The sequence below is a fragment of the Falco peregrinus genome, chromosome 6, assembly GCF_023634155.1.
Source record: "Falco peregrinus isolate bFalPer1 chromosome 6, bFalPer1.pri, whole genome shotgun sequence".
NCBI lineage: Eukaryota > Metazoa > Chordata > Aves > Falconiformes > Falconidae > Falco > Falco peregrinus.
This window is the reverse complement of record NC_073726.1, coordinates 54716826-54731465: the sequence shown is the minus strand read 5'-3', so window position 1 is coordinate 54731465 and position 14640 is coordinate 54716826. Positions and strand designations below refer to the sequence as shown.

Here is a 14640-nt window from a genome sequence, read left to right as displayed (position 1 = left end):
TAGACTATTTTGATATTAAATTTTGCATCTACTCCTGTCTTCTCCTCAGATCCTGATCCACCATCAGATTTACAGGTGTTTGAAGGAGAAAATATGGTCTATTTTTCTTGGAAACCACCAAGAGGAGGATTTGATATGTTTCAGGTGAGATAAGAATGGGAAGAAACCAATGCAGCACATTCTTTTTTTTTTTTTTTTTTTTTGTAACTTTTCAATGAAATTATCATCTTGTATGTACTGTAAGCCCAACAATAAATATTTATCTTTATAACCCACATAAGTATGAGAGGGAAATAGTGCTAGGGGAGAATATCAGCTAAACACATACTTCATATTACATAACACTTTTTGTGTAAATTACAATATTTTATATAAAATTGTGCTTTTAAGAGCTTTCAAAAACTGATTTTTCAGCTAGCATGCAATAAAAAAAAAGATTACAGGTTAAGGATTGAGTGCAACTGCAATGTAATCTTGTTTTCTTAGTTTTCCAAATTTTTAATACAAACTAATTAATTGCAAGGTAAAAAAATAATTATGTATAGAAGGATCTAAATGTTTTTATTAGAAAGTTACAGAATTAAACTTTTTCTTTAAACATAGCAATTTACAAAGCAAAACTGCAAATATTTGATACCTCCCATACCCTCCCAACCTTGGGCACTAAATACTTCAGGCATTTCCTAAGTGATAGATTGAAACTGGACATAAATAAGAAAGACAGGGACTATTTTTCCTGAATTTGTTTAATCCTTTATAATTCACGATTTTGTTATGCCCTCGTCAAAAGAGTACATCAGTATTCTTTAGGTTCTTGTGGCAGTAGAAATAGCTAGTACTTCCCTATTGCCCTATTTTCCCAATTCTCCTCCCCATCCCACTGTGGGGGGAGCGAGCAAGCAGCTGCATGGTACTTGGCTGCCAGCTGAGGTTAAACTATGACACCTCTTCACCATACCCATACCTTTCATGATTTTTATAAACTTTAATTTCTCAATTGTCTTTTGCGCAGTATTATGTGGAAGCTGTTCTACATCTCTTATTATTTTTTTCTTTAATTTTTCTAATCCTTTGATATCCTTCTTGAGTTAGGGTGTTCACCTAGGATGTGGGTGCATGATGGAGTTGTCCAATGGTCAGTAGTGTTGTCTGTTTTGCTTCCTATTCCCTTCCTAGGCAATATCATGCTGTCTACATTTCTGACTACTGTCAGACTTTTTTAAAAACCTCTTCTGTGGACATTTCAATTTCAGACAACTCAATTTGACTCAAAATTCGTAGTTCATTAATAGTGATTCTGTTGTGGGAACATCCTTGACCACTGAAACAAATAATTCAGTTACTATTTCTCATATGGGCTTGTCTATACTGAATGCTCCCTTTGGTCAGCTAGTGGCCTCCCCAGCACATAGATAAGCTTATTCTGTGTTTAAATTATCATTTTCATTTGTTGTTATACTATTGTCAATTTGCTCTTCAGTCTCTTTTGGTCTGCTGATGTATGTTTCTGCTCTGCTCTGCTTCCCTGTGCTTCTTAAGTTCACTTGCATGTATTAGACAAGTTTATCATTATTATTTTTCTTATTTTGACATGACCTCCAGTTTTTAAATCAATCTTTTCTTAAAGTAATCTGCTTTACTTTTCAAATGGTTTTGCTATTTTCACATTCCTTCCAGGAACTTCTTGATTGGTGTATTATGTATTAAAGTTGCATGTCAATGTTTTTCATACCATGACACTTTTGACTGCTTCTCATAATTTCCATTAATTTGTTTGCTCATTTTTATTTCTCCTTTTCTAATGAAATGCCACTGTGCTGGACTTTTTATTTCTATTCATACAAGGAATCTGAGTACTAATATTTCATGGTTGGTATTACAGAGCGGCTCTTCCGCATTTGTAGTTTGAACCATACCCTTTGCAACACTTAGCGCAAAATCTAGTTATTTCTGTTCTTTCAGTTTTCTGATCAGAAGCAATCCACTACGACATCTAAATACTTCATCTGCTTATGATGTTTCACTACAATATTCAACCACTCTCTCTTTTGTAGCCTGTCTTTTGCAGTGTGTCTTGTATTATCTTTTGCATTTTGCAGTCACTGCGTGTCTGCAAATACAGTCATGCAGTCAATAAAACTTCTTGATAGTAAACTGTTCTCTAAACATGTCATTTGAATCAATAAAGATTTCAAGGTATAGCCTTGTATAGTTAACTTACTTGACTAGGATATTCTTCAGTATGTAGCACTACTATGAAACAAAGTACTTTGCTTTAATGGTCTTACACAGTTTATACCCCAATATTACAACATCCAATTCTTTTCCTCCCCCTTCCCTGTGACTTTGATTATATCCTTACCTAAAACTTGAAATCTGAGTATTCTTAGTATAGGTTCCTGACATTTCTTCTTTCTTCCTTATGTAAAGCTGCATTTATCTGAGTGAATAAGAACAGGCAGTTAACCTACCACAGCACTATTTGCTGATGTAGCCTGGAGTATTTTTTACAAATTTTACAATTAAATTGAGTGAGATCATTCATGTTTTGAACCGGTTTAGATATAATTTTGTGTGTGTCAGGTTATTTTTACCATCCTGTGGAAAGTACTTGTCATCTGTAATATTGATCTTTATGGCACGGTATTATTGTTCAGCATCTCATAGAGCAAGCAGCCACATTAGACAGTGCTTTGTCTGAATAAATGAGCTTGTCTTTAAATCTTTAATGAGAAAGGCTTCAGTAGACTGGTTGCTTAGTAAAGTGCACCTGCATAAAAGGGATCATTTTACTAATCATTTAAAATTAATTATCCCAGCTCACCAACGTTCTATGCAATATATTGTAGTTTGTAGAGCGAGGAGTGCACAAAAGGTACTTTCCTAACTTGTTTATACTAGATGTAAATTAATATATAGCTTTGCTTCTAGTTATTTGCAGTGTAGTAATTCTAATAAGGTGATGACAGTCTTCCAAGATTTAAGTGTGTATGGACAGGTATTGTGTGGGTAAAATACACAAAAGGGAATTGGATCATTCCTCCCCAAATGAATAGTAGCTGAACCAAAGTGCTTTAAGGTCATTGCCATGTGTAGACTATTCCTGTTCTGCTGGAGGAAATCACTGGTGGCAGGACCTGGGACACACTGGTGTAGGCAGTTGCAAATCTTTGATCTCTGAGTACTAATTGCCACATCTGAGAAACTCATGTGTGTGTGCTGGGGATGCTTGTCTAGAGCCCTCCTCTTCAGGGCAGACACGGTGTGCATCTTGCCTTTCACTAGTGCAGATAGGAAACAGTCTGCAGTAACAGATTTCTGTGTCCACAGAAAAGACTACGATGGGAATTTTTTTCTCACCTTAGAGTAGTCTGGGAGGTCAGAAGGAGTCCTCACAACCTCTGGGAGTTAAATGCCCAAATTTCAGTTACTTGGTATCTCCAGCAGTTTTATTCTCTGCAATGGCTCTAAACAAATGAGTTTTTAAGGTATACCAGTGAGCAGTTATGAGTGGATGATTCCTTGGGACTCTTTTCGGGATCTCAGCTCTGAATGGTGCATACATGTTTTTTTGGTTGGTGGTAGGTTTTGTTTGATTTTGTATGTTCAGGTTGTTTTGTTTTGGTTTTTTTTTTGTTTGTTTTGGTTTGTTGTTTGGGGTTTTTTTGTTTGTTTTTTTTTGTTTGTTTGTTTTGCCAGAAAGGTACAGAGATTTTGGAATTGTCTCCATTTTAGAATAAAAAAATATTTTATCTCATCCTGTTGATTAATCCTTAGGCTGCTCTTCTACCCCTTGGCTATTATTTTTTCTATCTTGTAGTTAATTGTACAGCTCATCAGTACAGCTGTTAGATTGAGCAGTCAGAGTTACACTTTAATATCCTCCTTCTGCTTCCACTGCTTTCACCATGGGGCAATTAAGGAATCTTACATTAAGTAGTGAGTCAACCTTGTGGAACATAATATAAAGCTTAAGCCATATTCTTGATTCTTTTTTTGTCATTAAAATGTGGAAAATATTGTCAGTATTTTTGTGTAAAACAGGTAGTTGGAATCTCTGAACATTATTTTATGAAGTGAAATAGTCTGATATCAGAAAATGTTTCTTCCATAGCTTTCATATTGTCTGATGAATAATAAAAAACAGCTTACCAGAACTGTTCATGACACCAGAGCTATAGTGAGAAATCTGGCCCCTGGGACAGAATACTTTTTTCAGTTAAGGACAGTTAAAGGCTTGGATTCTTCTGTGGCTGTGGAGAAAACAGTTATCACAAGTAAGGAAATACCTTATAACTTGTCTTTTTTTTTCTTTTTGAAAAACAGTAAATGTTCAGAGACATGTAAATCATTGTATGGAAGTGAATCAAAAGGGTCACACAGTTCAAAATGAAACTTTAACTCTGGGGGGCAATTTCTGCTTAAACAGGAGCCTTGTATGTAACTTGCTGGGTTGAAGTTGAGGAGTGTAGACATCGTTGCAGAAATTTGAAAAGAGGTGGACCCTCAAAATTCTTCATGCTCTAGCGGAAGATGATCTTGCCAGGATAGCCTCCTATACTTTAAGAATTACCTTGCTATGTTGTTTACAATTGTTTCTGAATCTCCTAAAGCCCATGATCCAAAATTGGAGGATTGCTCCTGTACAAGGCCACAGAATACTTAATAAGAATTGTACTTCAGATAGCTTAACAAGGTCCAGAAGATTAACTGTGTCTTGCATTCATTTTCTGTCTCTGAGCAAACATGTTTTTTTCAATGCTGCTGTCATACAGCATAAAAAGAGGATAATTTCTTTGTGGCAGAGCTTTGAAGCAACAGGTTTATAGACCCCAGATCTGGTCCTGCAGATTCTTGTTAATGAAAATTGCAGTGGAATAGTCATCATCACGGTCCTGAAGGTGCTTTTTACCTTCAAGCAAATGTTCTTGAGTATGGTGGCTGAGTCCAGTATATGGCTAGGTTACGGAGAGTTTATCCCATCATTTTAATCACAAACCTTTAGTTTTTTTCATGCTGAATAAGCCAGCCCTTAATGGAATTATGCTAATAACTATTTTCCAGAAAGCTTCAAGCAAGATAAATCAATAATCTGGAAGATTCATTTTTTAGAAGGAATGGAAACATTTTTCTTTTCTAACTGTGGCTGTGCTACAGAAATTAATGGAGGTCTTATTTGTAAATGATTATCTGTAATTTAGGAATCTTAATATAACTAAAAGGAATATTTAAAAAGGAAAAAAGGAACAATCACTGAGGCTATGAAATTTACTGTATCTCTAAGTGAACGAATGAACAGTTTTCTAAAATTATATGGCCTATGATGTATTATAGAAAACTTTTAACTGAATAAACTCTCCACTATTTACAAAGTGTTCCGTTCTCATTCTGTTTCAGCAGTGAGCAATGTTACTATTACAGAAGATCTCATAAGTCTGGAATTTTCTTTCATAAATTACATAGTGCACACAGGAGACACATCCCCAGATTTTACCCTCTGCAGCATAATGACAGTGTTAGCTATATATCCATACAAACATACTTCTAAAATTTGTATGAGTATTTTATGATGCTGTAAACCCTCAAATCATTTAAGTAAAAACCACCTATTTTTAAAAGGTGGTACTTTTCTTGCATTTTAGAGGCTATGTATTAATTTTTTCTTTATTAATCTGAATAATTTTTACTGTAGAACCATCTGGGATATGTGGTCTGACATTAAAAATGGTTAATACTTCCTCTGCAACTTTAATGTGGAATCCAACCAAGACTAATTTTACTTCTTATAAAGCATCTTTATCAAACAACACCTTTATAAACAAGTTCAAGATTCCAGCAGAACTGACTGACTTCAGTGTTACAGACCTGACTGCTGGGGGCATTTATAATTTCACACTGCAAAGACTAAGAGGAAATATAGAAGGAGCTTCTGCTTTCATTGAAATTGTAACAGGTCTGTATGGTTTCTTGCTTTCTCTCCTTGCCAGTGAATGGTAGCTGTCAGTAACAATGCACATGTGGCTTGGTACATATCACTTGTAATAACATTGGAATTTCAAGAGATTTTGCATATAATAGTTTGCTGTGGTTATAGACATACGTTACTCACACCCTATTCAACCTGCATCTAGTGATATGCTGCTGGAAACATAATTTCATTAGTTGTGCTGCATTTCTTTTGACCATTTTTAGTATTTTCATTATTTTTCAGGTCTTGCCTTGTAAAGAGTTACACATTAGATGAGTTTTGCCTTACGTGATTTCAGTTAAAAGGTTTACAAATATTTGTAGAGTTAAGATTATAGATTGTAAACTACTCCATTCAAGGACTGTTTCTTATTAGATTTCTGTTTAAAACAGTGGAGTAAAATCTCAATCTTGAAATGCGTGTCTGCACTTTACTGTAATGTATTAATGTAAAATACAGATGAAATTTAAAGAGCAGAAATATGCACCAGAATTACCTCCACTGATGTTTTTTACTGCTTTCTTATAATACATTTTATAGGGATTTTTGTGGCAATGACATGGTGGTATGAGAGAGACTTGCAAACTGCTGGAAGTTGTCATTGATTGACTACTTTGACCAAATGTCATGACATTTGTATGTCTGCTTTTGGGATCAGTGCTTGACAAAATGTTGGTGCCTTAGGGGGACTGAAGCAAGAGGTCAAAGAAAGCCTTTAAAATAAAGTGATGTAGGGGTGAAAATTCTTACACTTGTCTTAAGGTAATACCTTGAGGATAAATTTAATAAGAAAAAATCTTGTATGTCTTTTAAAGTTTAAACTAGGACTGCAATGCTAGAATACTTCAATTGCAACTTACATTTTTTTTCTAATGTAGGGAAAATTTAAGTCAATTTGGTTGACTTATTTGCACTTCCATTTACCTAAACATAATGAGATAACATTGCGATGCTGAGCCTGCTGATCTATAAATCCAGATTTTGGGGACTTAAGAAATCATGATACACGTTGTATTTTGCACTTCATATTCACTGATGTATCTACTCCACCTCAACTAATTTTCAGTCCACTCACTCAGAGCATGTTTTGCAGATATTAAGTAGTGGTTTTGTAGTTGAAATTGTGAAATTTACAGTGAATTGTTTTGACTATGCTTTACACAAATATAGTGGCTATGTACTTCATTCAAATAGGCTGACTACTGCTGGTAAGATGTGTGTGTGCGTGTGCATGAAGCAGAGGGGAGGACTGTAGCAGAGCAGGTGCAATGAGGCTCAAGTGAACCACACTCACATTCCCTGATATCTGCAGAAGGGTAGAGCTGAGGCTTTTTTTCAGTGTTAGTGGGAAGGGTAATTCTCAGTCATGGGATAATAGTAGGAAGAGCATTAGCTTCATGGGGCTAAATTTTACTTTCCATGAGGACATTTTTATGCTCTCTTCTACTGCTGAGTCAGAAGTAATTCAGCTGAGGTAAAGAAATGACTTAAATATTGTGATAACTGTACACTCAGAGATTAATCATGAGTACGTATAAAAAGACCTCTATAAGCATAAAATCCAGCTTTAAAGGAAGTTGAGATCCATGCAAATAATTGTACAGATGACAGCAGCAGAACTGTTTTCTAAAAATATACTAAAAGGAAGAAATCATGATCTCAGTTACACTTGCACACCTCTACATATATTATTAATTTTTTTTTGTTCTGTTAGTATTAAAATAAAACAAGTTAAAAATCACACATATAAGCCAAATACAGTCTGAATATAAAATCTAAAGGTAATTTTTGGTTATATTAATATTTCAGATTATTTTATGACAGAACTGGAGTAATCTGTTTGAAATGATTCTGCAACTTTGGGTAGAGTGTAAAGAGTTCATGAAAGATATATAAGGAGATTTACAGTAAAGGACAGGAGTGGTGCTCTTTCAGGATGGAAGTGATACAATATTCGGACTGCACAGTATGATATTAGTGTATAAACAGTACTAGAAGATTTAGTCTGAATTCTGAAGAACCGTGTTAGTAAGGCAGACAGAGGACAGAGTGCAAGGGTAGTGGCGAATCTGGAATGTGACAAATAGCATCGCTGACTGGGCTTGCTCTGGGAGATAAGCATAGGGACAGCTGTTAGCTGCACATACTTTCCAAGGTAGAAAGCAGACAGATGCACATGGCTATATATTGCACAGGTGGATAAATTATACAATATTATAGGTAGATAACATTTTAATGACCTACTGAAGAAATTAAAATCTGGTTCATTATTAAGCTTAGAGTGGATGATACAGATTTAAAAGTGCATTTAAAGGCAGAAGAAAGTGAGATGGTATGACAGGAGCAGGTAGAAGCTTGGCTTTAATAAACAGAGTAAAACGTCCAGATTTTGGGGACTTACTAGACTTCATGGGATTACTGGGATTCCAAACACATGAAAAGTATAAAAGGGTTAACAACTTTGAGGCTAGCAATAGAACAGACACCAGCTATATCATGAATTTCAACTGTCACAGTAGTTATGACAGTAGTAGTGCTAACTTTAAGGTTGAGGACAGCAGAAACACCAGGACTGTGCAGAGATTCTTTGTTAACTGAACACTGGGCAGAGATACTTGAGCTTGCTCTCTGCAAATGGGGATGTCTGCACAGTTTAGTTGGGAGATTATCAGCCAAGTCTCAGAGGTAGTATAGCAACTGTAGTGTAATATGCTGTTGTATCCAGGCTAATTAGCCATTATCCTTCATGTAGCAAGTAAACTGTTCTTCGATGCTTTTATATTCAGTTGAAACTAATATATTTGTAAAGGAAGTAATTTAAGTTAATATCTTTTATTCCACAATTCTCTTTCAGAACCTGCAAAGCCAGAAGGACTTAAATTCTTCAAAGTTTCTTCATATTCTTTTTCACTGTATTGGAGACTACCGTATGGACATGTAGAGAGATTTCATGTGGATCTTATTCCTGATTGTGGTTCTGTTGTTATCCTAGATCTTGGAGTTAGGGAGTATCAAGTATGTGCTTTTATTACAGGACTTGTATGGCCAGCTTTTCCTTACGTACTGTGCTGATGAGGAATTCAAGCTTGCCTCCTTAGCTACTTAATGCAAATTTGAATATGCAAGTGTTAATGAAAAATTGGTGAGAGCAAATTTCAGCAATCCAGAGCTTGTTACCTAACAACAGGTAGTGAACTTGCTTTTTTTTTTTTTTTTTTTAAGTCTGCTAGAAGGGTACAGCTAGTCATCCAAGGGTTCATGAATAGTTTAACAAAGGAAGGGCAGAGCTATTGAGTAATACAGACTCATTAATTGTGTACTTGCCAGGAAGATCTGTGCTTAAATCATTAATGCAGGCAACATTTCACTGCTAAGCCATCAAAAAAGAAACAGGACCACTTTTTGATTCTGCTGTCTGGAAAATATAATATTAACAGAAATAATGTTTTTTCTGGTTTTGCTTTTGTTTTTTATTGAAACAGCAAAGATACAGGTATTTTATATAAATGCTTGCTAAAACGTTGTTAATTATGTTTATTTCAAAAGATGGGCTAACTTAAGGATCAAAAACTTCTGTTTTTCAGGCTGCTTTTGTATTTATTCTTTCAAAAAGGAATTTTGTAATGTTTCATATTTACTTTAATGACTATGATGATACAGAAAAACCTCTATAGATACACTGATAGATGATTCTTTGATAAAATGAATAGTTAATTTTGTTGTTCTTTAATATTGAATGTTACACAAATCTTATGGAGGGTAGTTAAATAAGATGGCAAAATACGGTACTGTAGCTAACAGATATAAACTACTTTTTTTACTGTGGTAAATACTGTTGTATTTCTAAAAGCTTATTAACAGATCACTTTTAGTAATGCAATGCTTAAACTTTTGGGTTTGGGTTTGTTTTGTTTTATTTTTTCATTTTCATGATTCTTGGTCAAAGACTTAAATAAATCTATGTCCTATTTCAGGCTGATTTTTCTAATACTGTCCCTGGAACAACATACAATGTTACAGTTTCTGCAGTTTCTTCTTCAGTCTACAGTTCACCTGCGAGTAGAACAGTGACAACAAATGTGACAAGTGAGTTAATAATGACTGATGAAATTTTGTTGATTTTTTTTAACTATGCTTTTTTGTATTTATTATGTGTGCAATAGTATCTGAGAAATGGTAATCAGTTTTGAACAGCAATTAGAAGTTTTCATCTTTAACTATAAAAATAAACACTGAATCTGAGGTGTTCTATGAGAGCATGAGAGTTTCTCTATCAGGTATTTTTTAAGAAGTAGCCCTAGATGTGAGTTATAGTTGTGTTCATTCATTAGCTTGGCTATTTAAAAAAAAAAAAACAACACCAAAAATACACCATAAAGGAGAATAATTTATAAACTTTTGAAAAATTTGTGTCATGTAGTAATATCCATACCCCAATTTATTTATAGTGCTAGACTTGGGAGGCATTTCAAAAAAATGTAGCCATATCAGATGTGGGTTTTTTAAGAGAGTGCAGTTTGGTTTTGAATGGTTTTGGGGAAAGGAACTGAAATGAAGCATGCTGGAATATCTCAAACATTACATTGGCATTAAACTCTGTTTTATTCATGATCTTGAACATGACATTTTTTACATTTTTATTAAATAATGTCTCTGGTGTTCCAAAATTAATTTAATTGGTTTTGTAACAGGAGTCTAGCCAGATCTGAAGTTCTTTATTCAACAGTACATTATTTTTTGGTAGTTTTACTGGTTTATGCTGGTAGATGATTTAATTTCTCTATAGAAACTGTGAAGGTGTCCCCATTATCTGGAAATTTAATTAAAAACTGGTGTGTGTGTGTGTGTGTGTGTATACATATATATATATATATACACCAATTTATTTTATTTTTTTTTTAGATCCTGGGCCCCCTATGTTCCTTGCAGGTGAAAGAGTAGGCTCAGCTGGGATTTTGCTGTCATGGAATACGCCGCTGCATCCGAATGGGAGAATTCTGTCCTATATTGTTAAATATAAAGAGGTCTGCCCATGGGTGCAAACAACTTATACACAGGTCACAACAAAGCCAGATAGCTTGGAAGTTCTTCTTACCAGTCTTAATCCTGGAACAACTTATGAAATTAAGGTAAAAGCTTTATGAATGCCTTTTAGTATTCTGAATTCTGGTTTATTGTAAATTGTGTGAGTTTATGATAGGCCCATGTAGTGTTTTCTGAAGGACCTTGCTAATCAATGTTGCCATATAACAAAATATATTACCCAGGTATTTGTTTACAGTAGTGTTTTTTAAATCTACTTTAAAAAAATTCCAGCCAAAATGGTACTAAAAATTTCTTCTATTGATATTCTTATTTACATATGGCATTATGTGGCAAAAACCAATAAGAAAAAGATAGAATTTTCAAAAATGTCTATATTCTTCTTCATATTCATTGAGATTTAATCTTTCAAATCACTTGTCCACTTTGGATATTACTCATAGATTTCTAAATCATCTCAGCTAGATCCAGAAAAGCATTTAGGTATGTACTTCTTTCTTTGATTTGAAACTTACTAGTTTAAGGGGTTTTTTTGCCTGAATATCTGTTTAGATGTATCCTGTAAACACCTTAGCGTGGTTTCCCTAAGCCTGGGATTTTTACCTGGTATTATCTCCTGAAATAAAAAAAGTCATACTTTTCTATTCCCTTTCCATATATTTTATCACCTAGATACTCACAGTTAATATATACTGACAAAATCAGTACATGTATTTTCATGACTTCTGTATGTGGAATTTGTTTACATTGAGATTAGGCACTCCTGATCCATCTCTGAACTCTTCAACAATAAATGACTTCAAGTGGACAGAAACGAACTGCTGTCCTCTTGGCAGTATTTGCCAAGCAGTTCTACACCTGACATACTCTTTCATAAAAACCTTGGACAGGTGCTTCTTTTCAATATCAAGAATGAAATGAAATTATGTGTTTGATTTGCTTCATTCTGTACCATCTAAGTTCATATGGTGCAAAGCTATAAAAAACATACTGAAGCTGACCAGTCTAGGAATAGGGTTGTGCAGTGATTTTTTTAAAGGTGGTATGCTTGTGTGTAAAAATGTAATTCTTGCCATTGTGGAAAAGTTGCTCCCTGTGAATCTAGTTGTGATGACCATGCTGATAAAAGCCAGTGCATCCACAGCTGGAGAAATGTTTACCCTTTGATCTCCTGCCTCCAGTCATCTGTTAAAAAAAAAAAAAAAAACCCACAAAAAAACAAACAACCCCCCCCCCAAAAAAAAATGTTCATTTACTATTTGAGAAAAGTACTGTCACTTAGACTCTAAGAGATTAATCTCCTCAGATTAATGTATTAAGAGAATTCAGTTTGCAATTCTGAGTACCTCAGTAGCACTTTTGTGGGGTTCGCTATTAAAGGTTCTGCAAATTCCATTCTTTGCTCCATATATGAATCTTCTCTGGGAAAACTGTGAGACATTTTAAATCACTTATTTAGCAGTGATTTGCCCTTTGTTGATACATACGAGAGCCAATCCTTCCCGTTGCTGGTGCCTGGAACACTGATCTTAGAGCAGAATTTGACTCAGGAAAGTGACTTGTGACCCAGCAACCTCTGTCTAGCAGGGACCACGTGGTTTTTCTCATGAGTGAGTAACAATCTGTTGGCAAGCTAAAGGTTGTTACATTTCCTACTACTCTGGTGGGCGCCCTGCCCGCCTGACCCATGAGCAACCCCATGGACTCAATACTGACTCAGATGGAAACACTCCTACCTCACAGATGTGGACAAAAAGAAACATTTCATGTTTTCCTTCTTTTGAGAAATTTCTTGTGGTTCTTTGGTTAATTGTGGGAGTCTGTTGTGTCATTTAAAAGCAGCTCTTGATTTTTGCACAGGTGAAAATTTTTTGTTTTAGTCCTTGGTCCTAGCTTGGTCCTGTTGTGAAATTCTTTCTGGTAAATACTGTGACAGGAAAGTACAACAAAGCTTATAAGCTTTGCATATATGTTTCCAGTCTGTTTGTAACAGCCCAGTCTTAATTTCTTTACATCTAATGACAAAAACATTTCCAAAGAAATAGCAGTTACAAGTGATAATTTAATAAATGTTGGAAAGTTACGGATAATTTTAAACATCTGATCATTGATAATTTTGTAAAAATATGCCCTCAGGATTTTGTTGTAAACTTAAATAATTAGTGGCAACATACTTCAAAGCACAAAAATTAATACTCCTTCCAAATACAAACTGCATTTCCTTGAATTTTGGATAGTACTTTGTTAACTGCATAGTAAACTCGTCCTTTATAAAGTTTCCAAGCTTTTTTCTAGAATGGTTCTTTGTGGCAGTGATCCCTAGGAGCTAATAGTATATTGCATAAGCATTGATTTGGATTTCTCTTCAAAGCTAATTGGTGTTGTGTAGCTGGAACCTTTACCTTGCAAATTTTTGCATACTTATGTCATGGTAACTTCAAGTTCTCTTGGAATTAAGCATATGAAATAGGAGTTTCAATGTCTGTCTTAATGCTAGTTTTTCTTTCTGGACCTTTTCTACAATACCTACTTTGAGACGAGATAACAAAAAACCAGTGTACAGGTGAGGACGTATCTTTAAATTTATATAATGTAATTTTAATACTGTCAGAATTTTCTGGCTGCCTTTCAACCCCTGAAGATCTCCAGGTAATTTCCTCAGTTATTTCAACTACTGTGGAATTCATTGGTGCTTAAGGACGTTTCAAGTCATTCTCTCTGTGACACAGAAGTAGGTAGCTGGAGCTGGCTGGAGTCATGAGGTGTGCATGCATGGGGAGGGTGTTTGTATGGCTTAGGAAGGAGCTGGCCAGCGATACAGTTTCTCCTTCGCCAAGCACAGCAGTGAGAAGTGGTTATGTGGTTATAAATCCTTTTATATCCCAGATTAAGTCTTCCATGTTACCTTGCTGTAGTTTGTCTGCTGTGGCTTAGTGCTTAGTTTAAATAGCTTTACAGTCATCTGCAAGATGCAGTTTAGTCCTGAGAAGTGGTTAGAACGGTTTTCCTTTCTGACCTGCTGGTCCTTCCACTGTCTTTGCCCTTTGTTATCCCCAGTGTGCTGTCTGTCACTTCTAATATGATCCATGTCATAGTTTTGCACATCTGCCCCTTCTCAGCCCACATTCCCCACAGTCTGCACTGTCAGCTGCCTCAGCACCTGCCATACCTTTTGTACCTGACACTAGCAAGAGGGAATGACTGCCAACTTTAACCCTGATGGAGAGCTTTCCACTTTGCTTCTTTCACATACCTCTCACCATCACTGTTGGAATTTTGCTCGTGCCTTACCTTTTGTTGTCTCTGCCACTTCTCAAAATAAGGAGTCAGACCTCATTCCTCTTTCTTTGTAAGTGTTGCATGCCATGGCCCATCACCGAGTTGAATTGTCAATAAGTCAATAATTGCCGAGCAAATAGCATTGTCGTATTTATCTCCATAAATTCTACCAAAGTCTCCATGTACTGCCCTTCCACAGGAAGACTCTGCTGTGATCATGATCACTGAGGCACATCCCCTGTAAAGTGCATCCACATTTCCCTGACCTGTTGTCTTTATGCCAAAAGACATACTTTCCTTAGGTTTCTGCTGTGAGGGAGGTTGACCTGGTGTTGCTATCCTTCAGGACT

General features: G+C 35.4%; 1 protein-coding gene across 2 annotated transcripts in view; it reads left to right on the top strand.

The window, feature by feature from the left end:
* The window catches only part of PTPRQ (protein tyrosine phosphatase receptor type Q), a 141827-nt gene that overhangs the window by 22667 nt on the left and 104520 nt on the right, over positions 1 to 14640 (top strand). For both annotated transcript variants that reach the window (XM_055809351.1, XM_055809350.1), the window contains exons 15-20: positions 50 to 144; positions 4115 to 4277; positions 5693 to 5953; positions 8823 to 8983; positions 9943 to 10054; positions 10871 to 11097. In XM_055809351.1, coding sequence (XP_055665326.1) covers positions 50 to 144; positions 4115 to 4277; positions 5693 to 5953; positions 8823 to 8983; positions 9943 to 10054; positions 10871 to 11097 — 1019 coding nt within the window. The remainder of the gene's footprint in view (positions 1 to 49; positions 145 to 4114; positions 4278 to 5692; positions 5954 to 8822; positions 8984 to 9942; positions 10055 to 10870; positions 11098 to 14640) is intronic.